Below are 27,898 nucleotides of genomic sequence, written 5' to 3'. Positions count from 1 at the left end.
CAGGTAGTAATCCCAAGATTACTACCTTTGCTGTCCTTTTTCTCAACTCCCTTCCTAACTCCCTATATTCTCCTTTCAGGACCGCTTCCCTTTTCCTACCTATGTCATTGGTACCAATATGTACCACGACCTCTGGCTCCTCACCCACCCCCTTCAGGATATCTTGGACCCTGGCACCAGGGAGGCAAACTACCATCCAGGTCTCTGGACTGCATCCACAGAATCATTTATCTGACCCCCTAACTATCGAGTCCCCTATCACAACTGGCCTCCTCTTCCTTTCCCTACCCTTCTGAGCTACAGGGCCGGACTCTGTGCCAGAGGCACGGCCACTGTCGCTTCCTCCAGGTAAGCTGTCCCCCCCAACAGTACTCAAACAGGAGTATTTATCGTCAAGGGGTACAGCCACCGGGGTACTCTCTATTACCTGACTCTTCCTCTTCCCCCTCCTAACCGTGACCCAGTTGTCTGCCTCCTGTGGCCTCGGTGTGACCACCTGCCTGCAACTCCTCTCTATCAACTCCTCACTCTCCCTGACCATACGAAGGTCATCGAGCTGCAGCTCCAGTTCCCTAACGCGGTCCCTTAAGAGCTGCATCTCGGCGCACCTGGAGCAGATGTGGACGTCCGGGAGGCTGGGAGACTCCAGGGCCTCCCACATCCAGCACCAAGAACAACAAGCTGCCCTCACAGTCAAACTTCCTCCTTTCCTCAAATAACAGGAAAAATTTAAAACCAAACCTTCTTTGCCTCACCCGTTTCCGCCTAAGCCTGTTGAGCCAAAGCCCTTAAGCCTTCACTCTGCTCCTGGCTCACTCTGCTGCCCGCTGGATATATGTACTTCGGTTTAAACTACTATGTAAAACTCATTACAATCAATGAGAATTTTTGCTGATCTCCCCCTCCAGCTTTGCCACCTGTCAGGCGTGTCCATGGGGGCACTATCTTGACCAAGACTGGACCACAGGGACGAGAGTTTGTCCACATTGGTCCAGATATGAAGGAGTGTGGCTGCTAGAGGGACTGGATCAGCTGTTCTTGCCCCTTAAGATGGAGGTTTTGAAGTACCACCAGCAGCAGGGAAAGGAAGAGGTCCCTTTAACAACAACACCAAGGGAGGCTGTACTTGCAGACGAAGCCTGCTTCAGTGTAGTAGCCCCTTGCCATTAACAGACATCATACATACAAAACACTGTCTTCTGACAATGAAGACGAACAGCAGAGCAGCCACTACTGCTCAAGTGTTTTACAATTGGAGGGTACAAAGTGGGGGCACTGCAGTGGGACCTCCTGGTCCCTGGCTCTCACCTGATTTGTACAACATGAAGGATCTGTGCTCCGCATCGATGGAAACCGAGATCGGTCCAACAGTGGCCACTGCCTCAGCCAAATCTGCTTCAGAGTCTGTCGGAATCTTCCTGACACCTTTGCAAGTGGCAACAATATCATTCCTGTTATACTTGCATTCCCCATCCTGAAACAAAGAGATTGTAGAAAGCTGATAGCTCACAGAGACACAGAACCATACAGCGCAGCAACAGGTCCTTCAGCTCTCAATGTCAAATTAAGCTAAATCTCTTCTGTCTGCTCGTGATCCATATCCTCCACTCCTTGCATACTCATGTGTCTATCCAAAAGCCTCAAATGCCACTGCTGTACAGGTGGAGTGAAGGAGGGTCCCATTAGCATGGACAAGTGGACTGAAGGAAGGGTTCGTTAGCATGGACAAGTGGACTGAAGGAGGGGTCCATTAGCATGGACAAGTGGGCTCTGTGACGAGAATACACATAAATTAAGATGTTTGCTGGCCTGGGCTAGCACCAGTGCATCAGCAGTTGGTCTGCCACCTGTCCTCAGGAGAAGGAGTGATAAGGAACACAATGAAGCAGTGTTTGGAGGTGTTAATGAAGGAGCCATCAGTCTGGGTATTGTCAAGATCGGCTCCCCCTTTGAACCCTGAACTGTTTGAAGTGATGGACAGGCGATACCCCAGCAGAGGGATAAAAAGGAACAAGTTCGCTAAGGCAGGACACACACGACACCCCGAGGTAACGAGACCCTGGAAGCGGTGCCCCCCTGCAAGTCGGCGGGAGTCGTTTGGAAGGCTGGTTGCGGAACCAAGCCATAGACGCACAGGGTGGAAAGGTACGATCAGCGGGAACCCGGTGTGTGTCCACCCTTGCTTGGGTGCCAGGTTCACTGCAGAGGATCGACCGCATCTGGAGGAGGGGTCACAGTCGGTGACCTCAGGTGACATCACAAAGGACCCGCCCGAAAGCTGCTTGTGAGCAATATCGCCGGTCTGTGTGTGGAAGCCGTTTTTGAATATTCATCTGTTTTTGCTCTCTCTCTCCTTCCCCCCACATTGTCCATCGCCACGGCAACGATTACTGCAAACTGAACTAAATTGAACTGAACTTTGCGTCACTTTGAAATTGGTCATTTACCCCTAGACAACGATAGGGCTTGATTGATCCTGTTATCTTAGTTCTGTGCACATGTGTGTTTATCATTGCTGAACTGTTGCATTTATTATCCTTTCGATTACTGTGTTGCTTGTTTCTTTAATAAAACTTTCTTAGTTCTAGTAATCCAGACTCCAACTGAATGATCCATTTCTGCTGGTTTGGCAACCCAGTTACGGGGTACGTAACAACTCAAGGAGAGGCCCATTAGCATGGACAAGTGGACTGAAGGAAGGGTCCACTAACATGGACAAGCAGACTGAAGGAAGGGCTCGTTAACGTGGACAAGTGGACTGAAGTAAGGGCCCATTTCTATGCTGTATCACTCTAAATTGGTTTATTTTTGTCACATGCACCAAGATACAGTGAACAACCTGTCTTGCATACCATCCGTACAGATCAATCCATTACAACAGTGCATTGAGGTGGTCGTAACAATGCAGAATAAAGTGCGGAGAAGGTGTAGTGTAGCAGACGGTAGGGTGCATGGTCACAAAGAGGTAGATTGTGAGGTTAACTCCATCTTATCATCCCTTAACCTTATAACAGCGGGGTGGAAGCTATCCTTAAGGGTGGTGGTTCTCACTTTCAGGATTCAGCTTGATGTGGGGGGGTGTGTGAGGTGAGACTGGGGCCATGTGGTAGCATAGCAGTTAGTACTACAGTACCAGCAATGTGGGTTCAATTCTGCCCCTGACTGTAAGGACGTTGTACAATCTAATCATGTCCACGTGGGTTTCCTCCGGGTGCTCAGGTTTCCTGCTACACTCCAAACACGGGAGTTAGTAGGCTAATTGGGCAGTGCGGGTTTGTGCCAAAAGGGCCTGGGACTGTGTTGTTCACTAAATAAGTAAAATTAAGCGTCAGTACTTCCTCCTCTCCACACCCCCTCCCCCAGAGCCTGTGTTACAGAGGTGAGCACTACCACTGTCAGACCTTTGGAGTACTGTAGGAAGAACAATCCCAATGTTACCAGTTGCACCCGTCACTCACAAATAGGGCTGCCAACTTTCTCATTCCCAGGTAAAGGACAAAAGTAGCAGTCAGGTACGGGACACTTGTGTTTACCCTGAGAAAGACTACCATGACCATGAAGCCTTGCGCGGGCACCTGTGTGCGCATGCGTGCTGTGCGCTTACATGATGTGGGCACATCATGTTTTGTTTCTTCAAATCGGTTTTAGCGATTCTGTTCAGTGAAACTACACTGTACATACATTATTTCTATTTTATATAGGCTGTGTATTTATCATATCTTTCCTGCTTTTACTATATGTTAGTGTTATTTTAGGTTTTATGTGTTATTTGGTTATGTGTTATTTTTTGGGTCTGGGAATGCTCAAAAATTTTTCCTGTATAAATTAATGGTAATTGCTTCTTTGCTTTATGCCATTTTGGCAGGAAAGTTTTCATAGGAACGCTCTACTTTAGGGGGTGAATATGGGACAGGGGCGGTCCCGTATGGGACAAACCAATTTAGCCCGATATACGGGATGTCCCGGCTAATACAGGACAGTTGGCAACCCTACTCACAACCCAGATGGGCTTTAATGGTGTTCCACAACTGCTTGATTTAAAGGGGGGGTCTCTCTGACCAACTCCCAGCCCAGTACTGGAAGCTGTACAAAGAGTGTTTCCCACAAAGTTATTCGTCTACTTGCCCACCAAGACCACACCAGGCCACCAAGTGCAGCCCTCCAGCCTCAGCATCCTGCACTATCCCTCTAACCACCCGTCCCCCCTGCCCCCTGCAGTATCCAACACCACCAGTCACAGGCACAGGGCATGGTTTCCAACACCGAGCTGAATCACCACCCAGACTGACAGTTTCCCCCATCCATAGTCACAGGTCACACTACCTACCCATCACTTGAACAGGAGACCCCTCATGACTTCCCTTTCATCCCACAGCCCTCTCCAGCCAGGTCTCCCCTGCCCCACACTAACCCCAGCCTCCTCGCCCCACACCACGACCCAGCCCCTAATTTACCTGACAGCCTGCACTGGTGGAGTGTGCAGAGGATGTCCCGCTCCTAACGTGGGCCCAGTTCAGTCCGGGGCCTCAGACCACCTCAGTTTCAACGTGTCCAAAAAAGCAGCCAATTAACAAGGTGCTGAGGAAATCCAGGACATAGCCACGTTCTTAACTCTCTTACAGCTTAAATCCTTATTAACTGATACATTCAAACAAGCCTTCTGCTCCTAATGTGTCCTCTCTCAATAAATTCCTCAGCTTGCTCGGCCTGGACAATGACCAGTCCCCCACAGGCACCTAAGTGACCCAGGATGAGTGTGCTGGGCTACAGGGAATGGGAATGGGACGGTTGGGATTTCTCTGCTGGATCCATGGTTTTCTTCATGATAAGGAGGGAATTCCGGTGGAGTCAGGCTGTGCAGTCAGAAGGAAGAAGTGTGCACAAGATGAACTGGATCTCCTGCTGCAGCCTGCAACAGAAGAATGGTTTCTGGTAAGATGGCAGTGTCTTTGATTACAGCGGCTTCAACAGGGTCAACCAAAGGTGTTAATGCCCTTTCTAAATGGTTTTTTTAAAACACAGGATCACAAGTCCTGCTGGACATTAAAATCTTAAAGTACTGTAGGTCTACCGCATCAGCGAGTTGCTCATAGGTGGAGAAACCGGTGAAGCTGGACTTGGTACAGATTGTACACGTGACTGTGTCAGAGAGGCGTTGGAGGGTATGGAGCTCGCAGGTGGTGTGCAGTCTAACAGCGAGTGATCATCCTCGATGCTTTCCTTGTGATCGAAAGACCCTGTGCGATATCGTTGATGTGGATCCCTGCAAGTCCGATTCACTGATTTATTGGCAGACGGCAGGGGAGCCGTGCGGCCTAGGTCGGAGCGAGGTCTGGGCCTCAAGCCTCAGTGTCGCCTGTTTGCAGCTGCCCGGGAGAACCGTCAGGGTTGGTACCCTCCACTGGAGGCAGTGTGGCGAGGCATCCAAGGCAGAGTCAGTGCTGCCCCCCAGTGTTCACTCAGTAGAAGACAAGCTGTATCGTGGTTGACGGCAGATTGCTGCATCGTTCATGGACTCCAGGTCTTAGATTATGTATTTTTTGTGTGACTCTATTTTACTGATTTCTTATATGTGTAGCTACCTTGTATGTGTTTGGTGCTGTGTTTGAATGTAGGTATTGTGTTTTACACCTTGGCCCTGAAGCAATGCTGTTTCATTCGGCTGTATTCCTGTATGGTTGAATGACAATTAAACTTGAACTTGAATTTACACAACCTAAACAGTGACTGCTGATTGCTATCGAGGCAGTAAATCCCAACCACATACACACAAAGCTTGTCACTGATTGTTCACGGCAGCATGCTGCTCAAATAGGTGAACCGTGATGTGTTACCTTTCAATTGCTAGCAATTCTACAAAAAATAATCACCTTTTCCCTTAAAAGGAAACTGAAGAAAAAGCTCCTTCTCAAATCACTAACCCAACATTTTAAAAGGGGTTCAATTATCCCATGGAGCAACAGGGAGTGATTTTTCTCACCGTTTACTTCAGCAGCAGGGAGCACTGAGATGTCCTCTGTCAGACTGCATACTCCACTCCACCACCATCAAAAACATAAATTACTCCCATGGGGTAGATCCAAACAAAGCAGCCATGGCCATCGGCAGCTGAGGAAAATATTCTTAACCTTCCTGCAGCTTAGTCCTTTCTTATTTGGTTTTACTAAATTATATTATGAATGGATTCGTTTCGCTATGCACATTATATAGAGTTTTTTATAAATTCATGCATGCGTGTGAGAGAGTGTGAGTGTATGTGTGAGCAAGTTATATATACTGTAAATTGGCAAACTGACAGCTTCCCTTCCTCCACCATCAACTCTGCTCTCAAACGCATCTCCCCCATTTCACGCACATCTGCTCTCACTCCATCCTCCCGCCACTCCACTAGGAATAGGGTTCCCCTGGTCCTCACCTACCACCCCACCAGCCTCCGGGTCCAACATATTATTCTCCGTAACTTCCGCCACCTCCAATGGGATCCCACCACTAAGCACATCTTTCCCTCCCCCCCTCCCGCTTTCCGCAGGGATCGCTCCCTACACAACTCCCTTGTCCATTCGTCCCCCCCATCCCTCCCCACTGATCTCCCTCCTGGCACTTATCCTTGTAAGCGGAACAAGTGCTACACATGCCCTTACACTTCCTCCCTCACCACCATTCAGGGCCCCAGACAGTCCTTCCAGGTGAGGCGACACTTCACCTGTGAGTCGACTGGGGTGATATACTGCGTCCGGTGCTCCCGATGTGGCCTTTTATATATTGGCGAGACCCAACGCAGACTGGGAGACCGCTTTGCTGAACACCTACGCTCTGTCCGCCAGAGAAAGCAGGATCTCCTAGTGGCCACACATTTTAATTCCACATCCCATTCCCATTCTGATATGTCTATCCACGGCCTCCTCTACTGTAAAAGTGAAGCCACATTCAAGTTGGAGGAACAACACCTTATATTCCATCTGGGTAGCCTCCAACCTGATGGCATGAACATCGACTTCTCTAACTTCCGCTAATGCCCCACCTCCCCCTCGTACCCCCTCCGTTATTTATTTTTATACACACATTCTTTCTCTCACTCTCCTTTTTCTCCCTCTGTCCCTCTGACTATACCCCTTGCCCATCTTCTAGGTTCCCCCCCCCTTGTCTTTCTCCCCGGACCTCCTGTCCCATGATCCTTTCATATCCCTTTTGCCAATCACCTGTCCAGCTCTTGGCTCCATCCCTCCCCCTCCTGTCTTCTCCTATCATTTTGGATCTCCCCCTCCCCCTCCAACTTTCAAATCCCTTACTCACTCTTCCTTCAGTTAGTCCTGACGAAGGGTCTCGGCCTGAAACAACGACTGTACCTCTTCCTATAGATGCTGCCTGGCCTGCTGCGTTCACCAGCAACTTTGATGTGTGTTGCTTGAATTTCCAGCATCTGCAGAATTCCTGTTGTTTGAAACTGATAGATCTGTCTATTATTGTCATGTGTACTGAGGTTCAGTGGAAACTCTTTAACGTGTCATCCATACATTTGATGCAGTACAAGGGAAAAATAAGCAGTATGCAGAATGAAGTGTTATAGTAAGAGAGAAAGTGCATTTATGTTACGGAGGTTATATAAAATTAAAAAGGAGTCACCCTGTTTGGCTGATGAGGCAAAGCCTCTGTGCTGATTGACAGCTGGTCCTCTTTCTGAGCACAACAAAAATCCTTAGCAAGCTTGAAGGAGGGCAGCTAGTTACCTTTGCAGTGTAGGGGTAGGATTGTTCTGAACTGATGCCTTTTTCTTTGATAAATAGAAGCGATCGCACTTTATATCCACCATTACAGCCGTGGTTTCCTACGTCTCTGCTACAGTCCATCAGATACTGCTCACTGAGAGAAAAGAGTTTTCCCGTTTTCTTAAATACCTGGCCCTCGAGTACTCCAGTTGTACTGAAGGCCCAGCAAGAGCCACATTGTCCCTGCAAAATAAACAACCACTTGAGATTAAAATGCCTGGGGTACTTTGAAACCTTTCTAGTAGTCCATCAGCTGAAGCCCAGTTCATGATGGGGGTAAAGCGAGGGGTAAGTGTGTAGCGGGTAAATCCTCTAACTGGTGAAAGAGGATACATTTTTGGGCAATCAGGGCATTGAAGGTGGAATTGGCAAAGCAGTACAGAGTAGATCTGGCACAATCAGATGGAATGTTGGGTTAGGGTTGAAGGGCTGAGTGGCCTTCTGCTCCTATTTTCTTGTATTCTTGTGCCTCACTTTTCACAAATGCTGCCTGACCTACTGCATATTTCCGACATTTTCTGTTTTAACTTAAGAAACTACACAAAGTTAATTAAAACTGGATAAATATACTAAGAAATAATTTAAAACCAAAATGATGATCACCTAACTGACCATGCCCTTGTTTTCTCATCACAGATTGGATTACCAGTGAGATGCACAGTGATTCAGACCCTAGGCAGTCTGACCAATGTAGGGTCCAAGGTGCAATTCCATGGCGTATGCTCTGCATGCAGACCCAAAATCTATCAGTTAACTATAGACCCATGGTGGATGCAGCTACAGTAGGAATTGCTCCTGCTGTTTCCTTGGGAGCCATGAGCTCAAATGGCATTGTTGGGCTCAGTACATTCTCCTATGGTTTACTGTATACTTTACTCCTGAAAAAGTTTCTTTGGATGCTGTACTGTTTTAAGAATGTAAGATACACTCAGTAGCCACTTTATTAGGTACAGGAGTGGTCGTCCGATGTTGTAGATCATCCTCTTCAAGGTCCAACATGTTGTGTGTTCAGAGATGCTCTCCAGCACACCACTGTTGTCACGCATGGTTATCTGAGTTACTGTCACCTTCCTGTCAGCTTCAACCAGTCTGGCAATTCTCCTCTGACCTTTCTCATTAACAAGGCATTTTCACCCAGAGAACTGCTGCTCACTGGATTTTTTTTTAAAACATCATTCTCTGTAAATTCTAAGAATTACTGTGCATGAAAACCACAGGAGATCAGCAGTTTCTGAGATACTCAAACCACCCCATCTGGCACCAACAATCATTCCACCATCAAAGTCATGTAGATCGCATTTCTCTCATTCTGTTACTTGGTCAACAACTAAACCTCTTGACCATGTTTGCATGCTTTTGTATATTGGGTTGCTGCCACATGATTGGCTAATTAGATGTTTTCATTAATGAGCAAGTGTATAGGTGCATCCAATAAAGTGGTCACTGATTGTATATGCAAATAATTGCTCTGCATTGAAATTAAGTCAAACTACTCAAAATCGATCTGAAAACTTCAACGAAAGGGTTGCATAATGTATGTGTTGTGTTACGATATCATATTTCACCCAACAATTCCTCAAAACTTCACAGCTTATTAATCAACAATGGTCCTTAACCCTTCTTACCTGGTCCTTTACTGGAGTAACATAGCCTTTAGGACGCCAGTCAACAAATGATGGCAGGTCAGCATTCCTCTGAGCTGTAAACAACTTGTAAGTCATGTTCCCAACTTCATTTTTGTTGAACTTATTCAGAAGTTGTGAAAACTCCTTCATGGTCTAGAAGATGAAGAAACTTGAGATCCTTTAGATCTATTATCGATACATTGCAGAGTTTGATTCTTATTGCATCACTAATGAATTTGCATGACATTACATACTGTTCAAAACATCTTTGACCTTTCCAAATCCTTCTTATTAACTTAAAATATATGAATAGAGGAGCGGAGTTGACGACATCACTGAACGTGTTCGATTTAAGATATTGGTCTAGCCATGTTTTGTTCCATTTGCTTTTTGGGTTTAGAATTTAGTTCTTTTTTTTTCTTTTTTTGGGGTGTTTTTCTTTTATTTTTTTTCTTTTTATTTCTTTTTTCTTTATGATTAATTACATCTGGAGTTTGGATACCTGTGTTATCTGAAATCTTTTCTATATATGTTTATTAACAATAAGGTTATTCCAATCCCTTTGTATCAACATTGTTATTTTGTTTATAATTTTGGAAAAATTAATAAAAAAGATTTAAAAAGAAAGGAAAGAAAGAAAACATCCTGGCACATCAAAAGTGTGCCTCAGATCTGAGCAGCTTAGTAACTCGAGAGCTGTCCTATGTACCCATCCAGAAGCTGTCCTAACTTCAGATGGAGAAATTTATAGCAACAAATAATCTGCTGGAGGAACTCAACATGCCAAGCAGGAGAAGAATTGTAAATGTTTCAGGTCAAATCCCTATATCAACAGTCAGGAGGAAATTTTCAGAGTGTGGATCTCCTTAGAAACCAAATGTAGCCACTAATGAGCCACTGAGTGATGAAGGAAAGTCTACAGAAGATGCCTGTTAAAGGTTGAAACTTTCTAGATCAGTACCCTTGAGAACAGACCAGTGCCAGACTGCAGAAAATACTGCGATCTATTTTCTCAGAGCTGAGGTACTCAGCAATTTAACACTTCTTTTAGACACTCCCAGGGTTACAAAAACTGCCTGTAATCTAAAGTTTCCACAAGTCGGAAACACTATTACCTGATGTTTTGTTACATCCTCAAAGAATTCAGTTAGGCTTGTAAGGCATGACTTGCCCTTAACAAAGCCATACTGACTATCTCTAATCAGATTATGTCTCTCAAAATGCTCATAAATCCTGCCTCTCAGGATCTTTTCCAAAAACTTGCCCACTACTGAAGTCAGACTCATGGGTCTATAATTTCCTGGGTTATCTCTACTCCCTTTACTCCCTCTAAAGGGAACAACATTTGCAACCCTCCAGTCCTCCAGTACTTCTCCTGTCCCTGTTGATGACGCAAAGATCATTGCAAGAGGCTCAGCAATCTCCTGCTTCGCTTCCCACAGTAGCCTGGCGTATATCTCATCTGGTCCGGTGACTTAACTAACAATGTTTTTCAAAAGCTCCAGCACATCCCCTTTCTTAATGTCTATATGTTCAAGCATTTCAGTCCACTGTAAGTCATACCACAATTGCCAAGGTCTTTTTGCCCGGTGAAAACTGAAGCAAAGCATTTATTAAGTACCTCCTCTAACTTCTCCGACTCCATGCACACATTTCTATTATCACACCTGATTGGTCCTTTTCTCACATGGCTTATCCTCTTGCCCTTCACATACTTGTAGAATGCCTTGGGGTTTTCCTTAATCCTGCTCATCAAGGCTATCTCATGGCCCCTTCTGGCTCTCCTAATTCCACTCTTAAGCTCCTTCCTAGCAACCTTGTAACTTTCTACAGCTCTAACAGTACCTAGTTTCTTGAACCTTTCGTAAGCTTTTCTTCTTCACTAGATTTTCTACATCCTTTGTACAGATGGTTATTTTACCCTACCATCCTTTCCCTGCCTCAATGGAACATACCCATGCAGAACTTCATGCAAAGGTTCCCTGAACATTTGCTACATTTCTGCTGTGCATTTCCCTGAGAACATCTGCTCCCAATTTATGTTCCCAAGTTCTTGCCTAATAGCATCATATTTCCTCCTCCCCCAATTAAATGTTGTCTAATCCTATCCCTCTTCAGCACTATGGTGAAGGAAATAGAGTTGTGGTCACTACCTCCAAAATGCTCTCCCACCTATAGGTCAGACACCTGACTAGGTTAATTTCTCAATACTAGATCAAATATAGCCTCTCCTCTTGTTGGCTTATCTACATATTGTGTCAGGAAACCTTCCTGAACACACCTAACAAACTCCACCCCGTCTAAACCCTTTGCGCTAAGGAGATGCCGATCAATATTGGGAAAGTTAAAATCTCCCATCACAACAACCCTATTATTATTGCACCATTCCAGAATCTGCCTCCCTATCTGCTCCTCAAAATCCCTATTACTACTGGGGAGTCTATAAAAATCACCCAACAGAGTTATTGCCACTTTCCTGTTTCTAACTTCCATCCACACTGACTCAGTAATTCACCCCCCCCCATTGACTTCCCCCTTTTCTGCAGCCATGACACTATCCCTAATTAGCAATGCCATGCCCCTATCTCTGTTGCCTCCCTCTCTGTTCTTTTTGAAACATCTAAAGCCCGGCGCACTCAGCAGCCATTCCTGCCCCTGAGATATCCAAGTCTCTGTAATGGCCACAACATCATAGTTCCACGTATTGACCCACGCTCTAAATTCATCCGCCTTGTTTATGATATTCCTTGCATTAAAATAGACTGTCAGACTGAGCACATCTTTGCTCTAACATCTGCCTGTCCTTCCCCACAAACTCCCTACAAGCTGTCTCTACTTGTGCTCCAACCCTCCCCACCCTCTACCTCTTCACTTCGGTTCCTACCCCCCGCAAATCTAGTTTAAACCCTCTGAGATGTTCTTCAAGATGCTCTTTTACTGCAGGTCTCATGATGGATTCCAGAATTTTCCTCATCACTGAACACTGGGTTAAGAGGTCAATAGTTCCAAGATTTCTCTCTCACTCTTTTCTTCAATAACGGGCTCATATTTTCTCCCCTCCAGTCAGTAGGATGCAATCTAAAACCCAAAAGTTTTGGAAGATAGTACCAATACATCTATATATCCATAGCCATCTCTTTTAAAATTCAGCGATATACACCAATGGATCCTTAGGCTTTAGGATTTCGGTCTCACCAACTTCTTCAGTAAGGTGTTTTTTTACTAACATTAATGTCTTTCAGTTCCCCGTTATCACTGGACCCTTCGTTCCAGTATGTCTGGTAGTTTTTCTGTGTGTCTACTTCCATGAAAATGGTTAGAAAATATTTGTTTAAATTTTATTTTTGTTTCCTGTTTCCCCTATGGCTGTGTTGCAGCAGTTAGTGCTGCTGTTTCACACCTGGCCTTGGGTGCTCGCTGTGCGAGTTGTGCATATTACCTCTAAGGCTCCAGTTCTCTGCCAAGTGGCATAAAAGTGTTGATTGGTAAGTGGCCACTGTAGGTTCTTGGCCACCTTGATTCAACCCCAAATGAAAATGGAAATGTTATAAATGATACACCATTATTCTCTTTTCTCTTATTACATCAAGAGCCAGTGCTGAAGCTGGCGAGAACTTGGCAGTGAGTCCGCAGACATTTCACTGGGATTAGCCAAACACAGGGGAGCAAGTGCAGTGCAGGCGGCAAGAAAGGTCAGCGTCTGGCTTTTTGTTTGAGTCTGCTGAGAAAGACTCAGATGACAGATCAAGCACCCAGCTGTTAATATATACAAGTCCTTGCACCACAGTTAAAGAAAAGATTTTTTATACAGATTAGCTTTATTTGTCACATGTGCATCAAATCAGTGAAGATTGTGCTGGGCTACCCACCAGTGTCACCACATTTAGGGCTTCAACATAGTGTGCTCACGAACCCTAACCACCTATCTGTGGAATGTGGGAGGACATCGGAGCACAGCGAGAAGACCCATCTGGTCAGGGAAGAACGTACAAACTCCTTACAGGCAACCCTAATCAGTGATCTCGAGCGCTATAACAATATTATGCCAACTGCTACACTACCATAGTCGGCATGGTAACGTGGCGGTTAATGTAGCGCTATTACAGCTCGGGCATCAGAGTGCAGAGTTCAGCTCCAGCGTCCTCTGCAAGAGTTTGTACGTTCCTCCCGTGTGTGTGTGGTTTCCTCTGGCTGCTGGTCATGATGGTGGGATCTTCTACTTCAGCGGTTCCCTACTGATCCACAGAACCCTTGCTTAATGGTGTTGGTACATGACGTAAAAAAAGGTTAGGAACACCTGCTCTGCAGCTTTAAGATTTTAGAAGATTGCTTTGGGAGTTCTGTCAGGCCACAAGAATAAATCAGAGGACCCAGCCAATAAACCAAATGCATTTTCCAAACATCTCCATACACAGGAAATTGAAGCAAGTGTGACAGAACAAAACAGGGAAAGGTAACTGCCATTCATCCAGAAACACTGGCACATTCAGTAGATAACTGACCCATGATTGACTTGTTTGCTGATGCAGCAGTCACATCTGGTTCTCTAAAGGAACCTGCATGAGCTGCTGTTCTCTTCGCCTCCCCTTTTACAACACAACAGAAAGATTGCAGATGTCAAAAAGCAAGGTGGACCTCTTCCTTCTACAGCAGAGAAGACAGAGGTGCAAATTAATAATTTTAAAATGATGACCTACTGAGGACGATTCCACTAGTGTGCATCCAAAATAAGGATGTAAAACAGGAACACGAGGAATTCTGCAGATGCTGGAAATTCATGCAACACACATCAAAGTTGCTGGTGAACGCAGCAGGCCAGGCAGCATCTCTAGGAAGAGGTGCAGTCGGCATTTCAGGCCGAGACCCTTCGTCAGGACTAACTGAAGGAAGAGCTAGTAAGAGATTTGAAAGGGGGAGGGGGAGGGGGAGTTCCGAAATGATAGGAGAAGTCAGGAGGGGGAGGGATGGAGCCAAGAGCTGGACAGGTGATTGGCAAAAGGGATACAAGAGGATCATGGGACAGGAGGCCCAGGGAGAAGGAAAAGGGGGAGGGGGGAAAACCCAGAGAATGGGCAAGGGGTATAGTCAGAGGGACAGAGGGAGAAAAAGGAGAGAGAGAGAAAGAATGTGTGTATAAAAATAAGTAACAGATGGGGTGCGAGGGGGAGGTGGGGTATTAGCGGATGTTAGAGAAGTCAATGTTCATGCCATCAGGTTGGAGGCTACCCAGACGGAATACAAGGTGTTGTTCCTCCCACCTGAGTGTGGCTTCATCTCGACAGTAGAGGAGGCCGTGGATAGACATATCAGAATGGGAATTGGATGTGGAATTAAAATGTGTGGCCACTAGGAGATCCTGCTTTCTCTGGCGGACAGAGCGTAGGTGTTCAGCAAAATGATCTCCCAGTCTGCGTCGGGTCTTGCCAATATATAGAAGGCCACATCGGGAGCACCGGACTCTGTTGGTTAAAAATGAACCAAATCCTTAGAAAAAGGTGACATAGGATCAGAAGATGTAGAATCCTTATAGATAGAGTGAAGAAACTGCAAGTGTAAAATGATCCTGATGGTAGTTATATTATATACAGGCCTCCGAATGGTAGCCAGGATGTGAACTACAAATTACAACAAGAGATAGAAAAGGCACTGAATGTCCGCCAGAGAAAGCAGGATCTCCCAGTCTGCTATACCCGTTGCCCATCCTCTGGGTTTTTCCCCTCCTCCCCTTTTTCCTTCTCCCTGGGCCTCCTGTCCCATGATCCTCTCATATCCCCTTTGCCAATAACCTGTCCAGCTCTTGGCTCCATCCCTCCTCCTCCTGTCTTCTCCTATCATTTCAGATCTCCCCCTCCCCCTCCCACTTCCAAATCTCTTACTAGCTCTTCCTTCAGTTAGTCCTGACGAAGGGTCTCGGCCTGAAACGTCGACTGCACCTCTTCCTAGAGATGCTGCCTGGCCTGCTGCGTTCACCAGCAACTTTGATGCGTGTTGGATGTAAAACAGGAACTCATCTGCTCACTGAAGTTATCATGGATTTCTTTACCAACCACTGCTAATATGTGGAACATGCTACGGCTAAGAATACATGTGGTAAACATGGATTCCTTTGAGAGGACATTTGAGAGAGAAGAGCATAGAAAGGTTTTCTCATATTTGCTTTCATTCCCTGTGTATGAGGACATCTAGACTTCTGGTCATGGTGATGCCAAACTACAACGTCTGTCAAATTTGTGGCTCAGACTTATTTGTTGTTTTTTGGTTTATAGGGATGGTTTTGGGAATAGTGCTGAGAGTCAAACATCAGGTTAGGGTTCAGGGACAGTGATGACAGGGAGTTAGAGGTTAGGGGCCATAAAGGGAGAGTCTAGGCAGGAGGTCAAGTCCAGGTCCAAGCACTCTGTGGTCGAAAGTCAGCGATCCCAGAGGTCCAGTCGCTGGTGCTGAGGAGATCAGTGTGCCCAGGTCAGAGAACCGTACAGGACAGCAAGTCCCAGGCTAGCCACCGATGTACACCCTCTCCTCACCACCCCAAATCAAACCCAATGAAGTCTGGGAGGCAAAACCGAAGGTCGCAGTCTGGAGGTGGAAGCCTGAAGATTAAAGGCCCAATGTGGAGGCCCAAAGGTGTGAAGGAGTCATGAGGGGCGGGGTCACCTGGGTTAGAGATCCACGCGAGGTCCAAAGGTCAAACCTGTGATCAGTGAGTCCTGGGGTGAAGTCTGAAGTTGGAAGCCCCATGTCTGTGAGTCTGAGAATCCGGGGACAAGGTCTGCAGACCCAGATGCAGTCTTTCCTGAGGCTGGAAGTTGTGTGCATGTGTTTAAGTGGGTGGGGGGTGGTGTGAGAGGGCTAGAGGGCTGGAGGGCTGGAGGGCTGGGAATGAGGCTTGTTTAGCTGTTGATGTCTTGTTTTGGTATAGCTGTTGTTGGTAGTGTTGCTCTGAAGAACATTGTGAGCATGCTGTCTTGCCGTTGGAAAGTGTGGCCACACTAACCAGCTGACCCAGCACATCCTTGGGTGTTTTGACTCTTAACACCAACAATGCATTTCACTCTATGTTTTAATGTGATAAACATAACTGAATCTGAAAAAGCAGCTGACAGGTTTAGAAGGGAGAGAGAAGACTCAAATGGATCATGAATATTGGTACAGGTCAGATGGGCCAAAGGGCCTGTTATTCCCTATTAATTCTACTTTAGGTGCCTCTGTACGTACCAGGTCTCCAAACTGATTCATTCCTACAGTAAATGTGTGCTTTCCCATGGAATGCTCAAGGTTGTGCTTCGCAATGAAGTTCATATTTTCCTCCCAAACCAATCTTCTGTAATTTTCATCATTCTGAAATAAACGTGACAAAGTTAAATTCTAATTCATTTTGTCTTTATTGCTTTTTATCTTTATGTTCGAGACAATAGTCACAAAGGACATGAAATTGCTCCCTTACCACATCACAGCAAAATAAACAGAAAATTCTGTTGTAAAATGTCTTGAAATCCAAATCCACAAAAAATAATCCTCCTCTAATTATCCTCCGAGAATGAAACACTTACGGAGCAACAGCATTACAGCAGTTTTAAACCACACTCCTCAGTCGCTGAGATTCTCAGAGAGATTAGTAGGGAAATATTTCAGGTGGACAACAGAAAGTACTGACTTCAGATTGGGAAATTATTTACTTATATCTGACCAACTCAGAACAGATTTAATTTATTTTAGTCACAGAGAAGATTTTTGCCGCTAAAGTTGTGGGATTATTCCCTACAAGAAACTTCTCATTGTGCACTCTTTGCTGACATTAATGTAGTACACTGTAAAATTACAATAATCTGGCTTCACTGGAACACATTGATGCTAGACAGGCAGATTTTCAGGACTATCTGATGTTCTCCTATTGCTATCCTAACACACTCTAACATCACATTTACCTGCTACACAGTAGTATAATAAACTTTCCAATAAACTTGATGAAATTCAGAGGAGCAGGAAAAGTTGAAACACTCTGGACCCTGGCTCCAGCCACCGACTCACTCACGTTGACCTCTGGTGTTCCACACCCTCAGTCCAGCTCTAGCCGTGCACCCAGCCCACAGTTAGACCCCAGGTTCAGCGGCACCCCAGACCCCCAGCTCACTTTCCAGACTAATGAATGAGCCAGGCATCAAACAAGGCCCTGTTTCCAAACAATTAGGTGCTGGATTATGGGAGCTTTACCACACTGCTTCATCGTAGCCACCGTCTTTTGACAGAGACCTCAACTCTGGACAGTGACTTCATGGGTAGACAACAAAAAAAAAATTTCCCACAGCACTGTTAGAAGGGCAGGATAACTGGCTTTTCACCCTGGCTACTGCTGATTACTCTAACCACCATAATTATCTGCTCACTTATTTAATCACAATTTAAGTAGTCTGATTACATTGAACAGCTGCATTTCTGAAGAGAGGATAGTAATTCCTCTTAGAAATAATTCATCAGTAATTCATCCTAGAGCTATGAAATATGCTTAATAGGTACAAGTTTTTTTAAACTGTCCCATAAGATTTCAACTGGGAATTTCTACCCAAGTCCCAATAAGAAGGATTAGTTAAATAGCCACATGCATGACAACAACACCCTACATGATACAAGACTAGAATTCGATGATTAATTTCCTATAACACCAGGATTTATTGTTTCTATTAATTATAAATAATGGTCAGAGAATCACGAAAGCAGGAAGCCAAGTCTCTGAAAATGTTCTGAATGGTCTGTAACAATATCACACACAAGAAATTGTCTGTTCATATTTGAAGAATTTTGTACATTTCCATAACTGGCAGGTATCACCTGAGCCCAGTGGTAACCAGAACTGCAGCAAACTAGGCAGAGTCACAAAATGCATCTGGACAGTACGTTCTCAGTCCTGTCAGTGTCACTATTGGGCTGGACATGGTATCTCAATGGGAGGCCTACAGACCAAGTGCTGATAAACAGGATTCGCACAGCTGGGTGCGGCATGGTGAGGATGAATCGGGATGATCTGAAGAGCTTGATCCGGTGCTGTATGACTCGTCAACTCTTTTGGATCTGGACAGAAAGTTCTTTGGAAGTAAAGAATGAGAAACAAACCTTGTTGTTACAGCCATTTTATTAGATCTTCATAACAAAGAAATAACAGTAAAGCTCTGTGAGCAAGTTACACAGCAGCAGGGAACTAACTCTCACAGTAACCAACTCACAAATAATCTGACTCGTGGTCTTTCTTTACACTGAAAACTAGTTTGAGCTGGGCAGGTAAGCAGATCTGGTCAGATGCAGCCTAGCTAACAGAGTTTCTAACAGACATCCTCAACATTTCTCTGGAACAATCCACTGTCCCTACAGACTTCAAGGCAACCACCATCATCCCAGTGCCCAAGAGGACAAAAGGAATCTGCCTCAATGTCTACCATCCAGTGGCACTGGCCTCAATGATAATGAAGTGCTTTGAGCGGCTGGTCACGGATAGCATTAAATCCCATCTTCCTGCTACACTTCCAGTTCGCTTATCACTCACATTGGTCCACTGTTGATGCCCTAGCCTACGCACTCCCCTCTGTCTTGTCCCACCTAGAAAATGGTGCGATTTATCGATCTCAGCTCAGCATTTAATACGATCATCCCTTAGAACCTGGTGGGTGAACTGTCCTTGTTGGATCTCAAAACCTCTCTTTGTAACTGGATCTTGGACTTCTTAACAGAATGACCACAATCAATCAGCGTTGACAGCAATATCTCTCGCTCCATCAAGCTGAGCAGTGGCACACTCCAGGGCTGTGTGCTCAACCCACTGCTTTTCACGCTACTGTCACCTGACTGTATTGCTGGATCCAGTTTCAAATGAATCAAGTTCACCAATGACACAAGAGTGTTTGACATCAACGACAATGATGCGACAGCAATCAGAGAGGAAGTAGAGTGGCGAGTAGAATGTGCGACTTCAGTCTCAATGTGACGAGACTAAAGAGATGATTATCAATTTTAGAAAAGTGCGGGCTCACCACTCCTCCCTGCACATAAATGGCTCCTCCATGGAGTGAATTAGGAGCACCAAGATTCTGGGGGTGCACATAACGGACAATCTCACCTGGACCTTCAATACCACCTCTTTGGCCAAGAAAACACAGCAGTGTCTCCACTTCTGGAGGAGAGTGAGGTGAGCGAGCTACCTCCTCCAAACACCCTCCCCACACTCTAACCAATTTTTTACAAGAGCACCATTCAGAGTGCCTGACCAGTGCATCACAGGCAGGTATGGTAATTACAAGACCCTACAAAGGAATGCGAGGACTGATGAGAGGATTATCAGAGTCTCTGTTCCACCATTAGAGAAACATACCAGAAGTGCAGTATATGCAGGGCCCTTAGTTTTGTCAACGTTACCTCCCATTTGTCCAACAATCTCACTGACCCCCACCACCATCAGGCAGGTGGTACCATAGCTTAGGACAAGGACTGTTAGGATGGAAACAGCTTCTCGTCCGGACCATGAGACTACTGAGCTCTCTCCCACCACCCGGGTCTCATCACATATGAAGCACCAGCAGCGTAATATTGTTTACTTCTTTTTTACAAGTCATGACACTTATGACTTGTGTCATAAATGCACCTTATTATTTGTTAATTTACTTGTGGTAATATTACTTCTTGTGTTGTGTGTAAGTTATACATATTGTGTTGTGAACCTTGGTCTAGAGGAACATTGTTTCATTTGGTGGTAGACATGCATAGGGTTGAATGACAATAAAGTTGAATTTGATCAGAAATGGACAACACTAAGGAAAGTCATAAAGTATTTTATAAGTATATTCAGGACATTAAACTAAACAAGGAAAAAGCTGGGATCAAGAAACTTTCAGTATGTGAAGCCAGAGGTGGTGGGAGATGACATATGTTGACTAAGGAGAAGGATTTTATAGCTGGAGAATTCAGTGGCGGAGCAGGGTGGAACAGTTGAACTCAAAAAGGAGGATGTGTTAGTGGGCCTAAAGGTGGATAAATTCAGAAGGACTAATAAGATGAATCTAAGACTTCAATTGAAGGCAAGGGAGAGATTCTTGGGGCCATAACGGAGATTTTAAACTGAAAGGTGTCAGATAACTGAAGGATAGCATATGTATTGTTATTCTAGAAGGGCAATGAAGGTAAGGAGGTTATTGAAAAAAACTAAGGGACAGTTATACTTATACTTACACTTAGAAAGGTGAGGATTAATCAAAGCCGGTCAGTGTGGCTTTGTTAAGGAGAGATCTTTCTGCCAAATATGATTAAATGTTTCAGGGAATAGTGTATTGATGAGGACAGTGCAGCTGATATAGTCTACATGACTTCAGTAAGACCCTTATCAAGATCCTACATTGGAGACTTGTTCAAAAGATCACAAGACATGGGATCCAGAGCAATTTGGCAAATTGGATCCAAAAGTGATTGGTTATTGGGAGGCAGAGGGCAATGATCGAGAGCTGTTTTTGTGATTGGAAGCCTGTGATCAGCGGCTTAAAACAACAATCAATACTGTTTGTCGTATATGCTAGCTTTTTGGATGCGAATGCTGCAAGTATGATTAGTAAGCTATCAGATGACAAAAGTTGATGATGTCCACCGTGAGAAGTACAGTCTTAGGCTTCAGGATGATATTGATCTGCTGTTAAATTGGGCAGGACAATTGAACTCTGAGGTGAACTCTGGGAGGATTAATGAGGTTTGAACATACACAATGAATGTTAGGATCTTAGGAAGTGTTGTGGAATAGAGAGACCCGGGTGCACATCCAAATATCTCTGAAATTTGAGCATAGGCAGATACAATGGTTAAGAAGACACAATTTCATTAGCTGGAATAGAATACAAGGATAGGAAGATTAGAATATAATTTTATAAAGCATTGGTAGGATGCAATTGGAAAACTACAGTATATGCAGTTCTAGCTGTCATACTGTAGGAATGGTAAGATTCTGTTGGAAAGTTTCAGGATAAATTCATCAGTATTTTGCATGAGATCAAGAATTTCAGTGATGAGAAAAGACTGGATGGCTTTATTTTCATCAGATCCCCTCTAAACTTCTAACTCCTCACCTTAAACTTGTGTTTTCTGTCTTTCTACACCTCTGCTATTTAGGAAATGGTCCTGACTATCTACCCTATCTCTAGGTCATCCCTAGAATGGACGAGGTTAAGTGGTTTCTGAATAGGGTACACAAAAATTAGGAGGGTCAGAGAGAGGTTAGATAGTCAGGACCATTTCCTAAATAGCAGAGGCACAGAAAGCCAAAACCACAGGTTTAAGGTGAGGAGTTAGTGGGTTGGAGGGGATCTGAGGAAGAAAGGTTGTCACCTCAAGGGTGGATGGAATCTGGAAAAAGCTGCCTGAAGGGTGGTGGTGATGCAACACTTGACTTGCTAAGGTAGCCAAGACTAAAGCAATGCGGTAGAAAATGGAATTGGTACAGGAGAAAGCCATAGCAGTCAGGTCTCTTTCACTGAGTCTGTCTCTGTGGCTCAGAAGGGAAGACGAGTGCAGTAGTGATAGGGGATTCCATAGTTAGAGGAGCAGACAGGAGGTTCAGTGGACGTGAAAGAGACACCCAAGCAGTATGTTGCCTTCCAGGTACCAAGTCAGGGATGTCTTGGATTGGGTCCACAGCATTCTGAAGGGGAGGGTGAAAAGCTGGAAGTCATTTTACTGTACATATTTATACTAATGACATAGGTAGGAAAAGGGAGGAGGCCCTGATTAGAGAACACAGGGAGTTAGGTAGAAAGCTGAAAAGCAACAACTCTAGAGCAATAATCTCTGGATTGCTGCCTGTGCCACATGCCAGTAGGATGATTTGGTGGATGAATATGTGGCGGAAGGTCTGGAGCGGGTGCAGGGCTTCAGGTTTCTGTTTCATTGGGATCTCATCTGGGGAAGGCTTTACTGTACAAAAAGGATGGGCTACACCAGAATCAGAGAGAGACTAATAATCTTGTGGGCAGGTTTGCTAGAGCTGTTGGGGAGGGTTTAAAGCAATTTGGTAGGGATATGGAAACTAGAGTGATAAGGCTGAGGATGGGGCAGTTGGTATACAACTAGATGCAGACTGTCAGGAAGGGTAGGTGGCTGATAGAGAAAAATTGCATTCAATGGGATGACATCATGAGTAAAATATAACAGGAGGCCCAAATCGAAAAGTGTGATGAATACTGGACTGAAGGTGTAGTATTTGAATGCACACAGATTATCTTGTAGTGCAGTTAGAGATTGGCAGGTATGAAGCTGTGAACATCACTGAGTCATGGCTAGAAGAATATCATGGTTAGCAGCTTAACATCCAAGGATACACGTTGTATCAAAAGGACAGGCAGGTGGGCAGAGGGGGTGGATTGGCTCTGTTCCCAAAAAAATAAAATCAAATTCTTAGAAAGAGGTGACATAGGATTGGAAAATGTATAATGCTCGTGGGTAGAGTTAAGAAACTGTAAGGGGAAAAGATTCTGGTGGGAGTGATATAGATTCTGAACAGTTGCCAGGATGTGGGAGATAGAAAAAGTTTGTGTTACTCTTGCTTCGGCTAGTGGCTTAATATAGGGGATGATAGATCCCCGGCCCAGCCAAACTTAAGAAATCTTGTTTGTGTGGATGCTGTGCAATGTGTCCCTGTTACAAATCAGTACCACAAAATAACAAACAGCACACAATATGCGATTAAATGATTGAGCTCGAAAATTCTTAATTTGACTATATGGTTAGTAAAGAAAACAAAAACAGAAAAGGGGCCCATTCACATGAAACAGTTTAATGTGCAACGTTGGAGCTCACTGATGAGCTGGTCGTCCACCATCGGCCTTCTCCGATCATCGCTGACCTTCGGACCCTTGCTCCAAGTCCACTCCATCTGGCGGTCTACCAGCTCTCTCCATTTGCGTCTTCTCTCCTCATCTCTCCCCGGCAAAAGACCGCGAATTCCCAGCTCCCAGACACACAAGAAAGAGCAAGATCCTGCTCATTGGCTAACATGCCCCGTTATCTCTAGTCATAACCCAAACCTTTCTGCTACAGAGAAACCATTACCTCAGCAGTGGAATATTACAGAGAAGCCGTTACATTAGCAGTGGAACATTACAGCGCGATACACTTGTTAAAAGTGCGTGGAAGGGGCTACTGGCAACGGTGGTGGAAGCGTATACGATGGGGTCTTTTAAGAGACTCCTGGACAGGTACATGGAGCTCAGAAAAATAGAGGGCTATGGGTAACCCTAGGTAATTTATAAGGTAAGGACATGTTTGGCACAGCTTGGTGGGCCGAAGGGCCTGTATTGTCCTGTAGGTTTTCTATTTTTCTAAAAAGTGCAATGTTGAGATAGTCATGGAGGATTTTAAAATGCAGGTAGATTGGGAAAATTGGATTAGTGCTGGATCCCAAGAGAGTGAAATTTTAGAATACCTATGAGATGGCTTTTTAGAGCATATTGTGGTTGAGATAACTAGGAGAACGGCAATTCCCGATTGAGTGTTATGTAATGGTCCAGATTTGATTAGAGAGCTTAAGGTAAAGAAACCCTTGGGAGATAGTGATCATAATATGAAATAATTCACCCTGCAATTTGAGAAGCTAAAGTCAAATGTACCAGTGTTAAAGTGGAGTAAAGGAAATTACAGAGGCATGAGAGAGAAGCTAGCCAAAGTTGATTGGAAGAGTTTACCAGCAGGGATCATGGTAAAACAACAATGGCTGGAGTTCCTGGGAGCAATTCGGAAGGTACAGAAAAGATGCATCCTATCACTGAAGAAGTATTCTTAAGGGTGGATGGGGCAACCTTGGCTGACAAGGGAAGTCAAAGAAAGCATAAAAGCAAAAGAGAGGGCATATAAAATAGCAAAAATAGTGGGAAGGTAGAGGATTGAAAAGCTTTTAAAAAACCAACGGAAGGGAACTAAAAAAAATATTGAGAGAGAAAAGATGGAATATGAAGCTAAGCCAGCCAATAATATAAAAGAGGATACAAAAAGTCTTTCAGACATCTAAAGAGTAAAAGAAAGATGAAAGTGGATATTGGACTGCTGTTAAAGAAGTACTTGGAGACAAAGATACGGCAGACGAAGTATTTTGCATTGGTCTTCACTGTGGAAGACACTGGTAGAATGCCAGAAATGTGAGAATGTCAGGAGCATAAGTGAGTGCCATTGCCCTATGGAGAAGGTTCTTGGGAAGTTGAAAGGTCTAAAGGTAAATAAATCGCCTGGACCAGATGGACTACACCTCAGGGTTCTGAAAAAGGCAGTAGAAGGGATTGTGGAGGCATTAGTAATGATCTTTCAAGAATCATTAGAGGACTGGAGCATTACAAATGTACTCCACTCTTTAAGAAGGGAGGGAGGCAGAAGAAAAGGAAATTATAGGCCAGTTAGCCTGACTTCAGTGGTTGGACAGATTTCAGAGCGTATTATTATGGATGAGGCTTCAGGGCATTTGGAGACACATGACAAAATAAGTCAAAGTCAGCATGGTTTCATTACGGGGAAATCTTGCCTGACAAATCTGTTGGAATTCTTTGAGGGAAAAAACAGGCAGGATAGACAACGGAGAGTCAGTGGATGTCGTTTACTTGGATTTTCAGAAGCCCTTTGACAAGGTACCACACATGAGGCTGCTCAATAGTTTAAGAGCCCATAGTATTACAGAAAAGATACTAGCATGGATGGAAGACTGGCTGAGTGGCTAGAGGCAAAGAGTGGGGGGAGAAAAGGGGCTTTTTCTGGTTGGCTGCAGCTAAATGGGGCCACTTTTGGGACAGCTTCTTTTCATGTTATATGTATCAATGATTTAGATAAAGGAATCAATGGCTTTGTGGCCAAGTATGCAGATGATACAAAGAAAAGTGGTGGGGTAGGTAGTGTTGAGGGACCCTCCGATCAGCCCTCCGATATCGAGCACTGAGCACCATCTCTATCTGGACGATTTGACCTCAATCTCGGTCGCCAGCAGCGGGCAAAGCCGGGGATTTTGGGGCCTTCCCTCCGGAAGATGTCACGGCAGCAAACTGGCATTTCAGAAATTTCTCCAGATGTTCCTCTGTGCTTTCACATCTGTCTCCATCAAATCAGAATTGTCCACGGCCCCTATTTAACGGATACGATATCATTTTCACCGGAGGGCCACGCGCACACGGCACGCTGCTATCTCTTGCCTCCTCCTATATTAACTGTTCTGTTGTACATACTATTTATTATAAATTACACATTGTATATTTAGACGGAGATGTAGCATAAAGATTTTTACACCTCATGTATGCGAAGGATGCAAATAGTAAAGTCAATTCAATTCAATTCAACCACGATTGTGTCGCTGGGCACAACTTAAATGCCATCGATAAATTTTCCAATGACACAACTATTATTGGCATGGCAGAATTTCAGAGGGTGAAGAGGAGCAAGATAGATCAACTAGTTGAGTGATGTTGCAGCAACAACCTTACAGACAATGTCAGTAAGGCCAAGGAATTGATTGTGGACTTCAGGAAGGGGAAGTCTTCTCCGAGGTATCAGAAAGGAAAGGGTAAGCATTTCCAAGTGCCTGGCTGTCATCTTCTCTGTGGATCTATCCCAAGACCAACATGTTGATGCAATTACAAAGACATTAGCTATACTTCATTGGGAAAAGCTGCAGAAAGTTGTAAACTCAGCCAGCTCCATCATGGGCACTGGCCTCCCCAGCATCCAGTGCACCTTAAAAAGGAGATGCCTCTAAAGGACTCCGATCACACAGGACATGCCCTCTCTCATTGCCACATCAAGGACTCCGATCACACAGGACATGCCCTCTTCTCATTGCCACATCAAGGACTCCGATCACACAGAACATGCCCTCTTTTCATTGCCACATCAAGGACTCCGATCACACAGGACATGCCCTCTTCTCATTGCCACATCAAGGACTCCGATCACACAGGACATGCCCTCTTCTCATTGCCACATCAAGGACTCCGATCACACAGGACATGCCCTCTTCTCATTGCCACATCAAGGACTCCGATCACACAGGACATGCCCTCTTCTCATTGCCACATCAAGGACTCCGATCACACAGGACATGCCCTCTTCTCATTGCCACATCAAGGACTCCGATCACACAGGACATGCCCTCTCTCATTGCCACATCAAGGAGGTGGTACAGGAGCTTAAAGAAACACACTCAAAATTTCAGGAGTGGCTTCTTCCCCTCCGCCATCAGATTTCCGTATGGGCGAGGAACCCCTGAACACTACCTCATTATTGTTCCGCTCATGTTGCAAAACTTTAATCTTCTCTTTATACATGCTTCTTATTGCAATTCATAGTTTTATTGTGTATTGCAACGTACACCAACGAATTTCACGACATATGCCAGTGATATTAAACCTGATTCTGATTGGGATTCGGAACTTCTTCCCGCCACACCCCTGCCCCCACCAGCTATGATAACCCGAAGGAATCCATTTATTGCTTCTTACCTCTTCGTATTGCTTTTTATGGAATGACTTCCAGCTCTTCCAACCTTCATCTAACGTTGGGTCAAACATTGAGCTGGAGCGTGCCGCCCCAGTGGAGACCATCTCACAGGCCAAGAGCAGAAGGAGTTTCATGATGGAAAAAAACCAGTGGTGTGACATCTACAGGAATGATCCTTCTGCAAAATCTATTTCAGTAACATGGAGCGTAAACTTTGTTTTAGTACATCAAAATATTTTAGTCATAAAATGGGAGTGCCCTCAGCTTTTTGGGCACTGTACCCATTGTTTCTGTGAACCCTTCTCCCACCTCCTTAGTGAAATTTTCAGCGGAGATACAGATTTGGCCTTTGAATTCCCAAAAAGCAAAAAGAAAAAGTACTGGAGATTCTCAGTAGGTTAGGAAGCATCTCTGGAAAGAGAAACCATTAAAAGGACCTTGTGAAAAAATGGGGAGAGAGTAAAACAAATCACGTTTCAGTAGCAGATAACTAGATTTTGCTTCTTTCCCAGTTCTGAAATATGGGTCCCTGACCTGAAAGGTTAACTGTTTGTCTCTCCACAGATATTGCCTGTCCTGCTGAGTTTTCCAGCATTCTCCATTTATGTTTCAGATGTTTAGCACCTGCTGACTTTTTATTTTGAATTTCAGTGTTTAAATGAATGTGATTTTACCATATGAACTAAATGAAGCAGCTTGTAATTTACTGTGCTTCCTTTCTCTACTCCTTGCACACATCATTGCCTGGAAAATAGAATACTAATTCTTACAGAATCAGAAAGAAGACACTAAGCTTACCTCTCAGTTTTATCCTGCAGTTCCCCTTGCTGTGAATGTACCAGAGAAAGTCTGCGCTGTTTATGTACTCTTGCTTGTCCGTCTCTTGCCAAGAAGCTGCTGTAACAAAACTGATTGGAAAGGTCGGGGTCACTAATACAACAAGTAATATTACCTGTGCGTTATGGGAGAGTATATTACATAAATGCTGCTGAATAAGTTTTTTTATCCTTTCCAGTACAG

The 27,898-nt window shown here is 44.7% G+C and overlaps 1 protein-coding gene across 1 annotated transcript in view; it reads right to left on the bottom strand.

Moving 5' to 3' along the window:
- Window positions 1-26,937, bottom strand: part of LOC134337442 (procathepsin L-like) — a 35,521-nt gene extending 8,584 nt beyond the window's left edge. The window contains exons 1-5 of the mRNA XM_063032446.1: window positions 26,881-26,937; window positions 16,607-16,729; window positions 9,392-9,544; window positions 7,728-7,949; window positions 1,309-1,474 (exon numbers count right to left, since the gene is read on the bottom strand). Of these exons, the coding sequence (XP_062888516.1) occupies window positions 1,309-1,474; window positions 7,728-7,949; window positions 9,392-9,544; window positions 16,607-16,690 (625 nt within the window). The 5' untranslated portion in view covers window positions 16,691-16,729; window positions 26,881-26,937. The remainder of the gene's footprint in view (window positions 1-1,308; window positions 1,475-7,727; window positions 7,950-9,391; window positions 9,545-16,606; window positions 16,730-26,880) is intronic.
- Window positions 26,938-27,898: the final 961 nt, after the last annotated feature.

This window comes from Mobula hypostoma, chromosome 24 (genome assembly GCF_963921235.1).
Source record: "Mobula hypostoma chromosome 24, sMobHyp1.1, whole genome shotgun sequence".
Taxonomy (NCBI): Eukaryota; Metazoa; Chordata; class Chondrichthyes; order Myliobatiformes; family Myliobatidae; genus Mobula; species Mobula hypostoma.
Note: the sequence above shows the minus strand (reverse complement) of the source record. Positions and strands in the feature narration are given on the sequence as shown.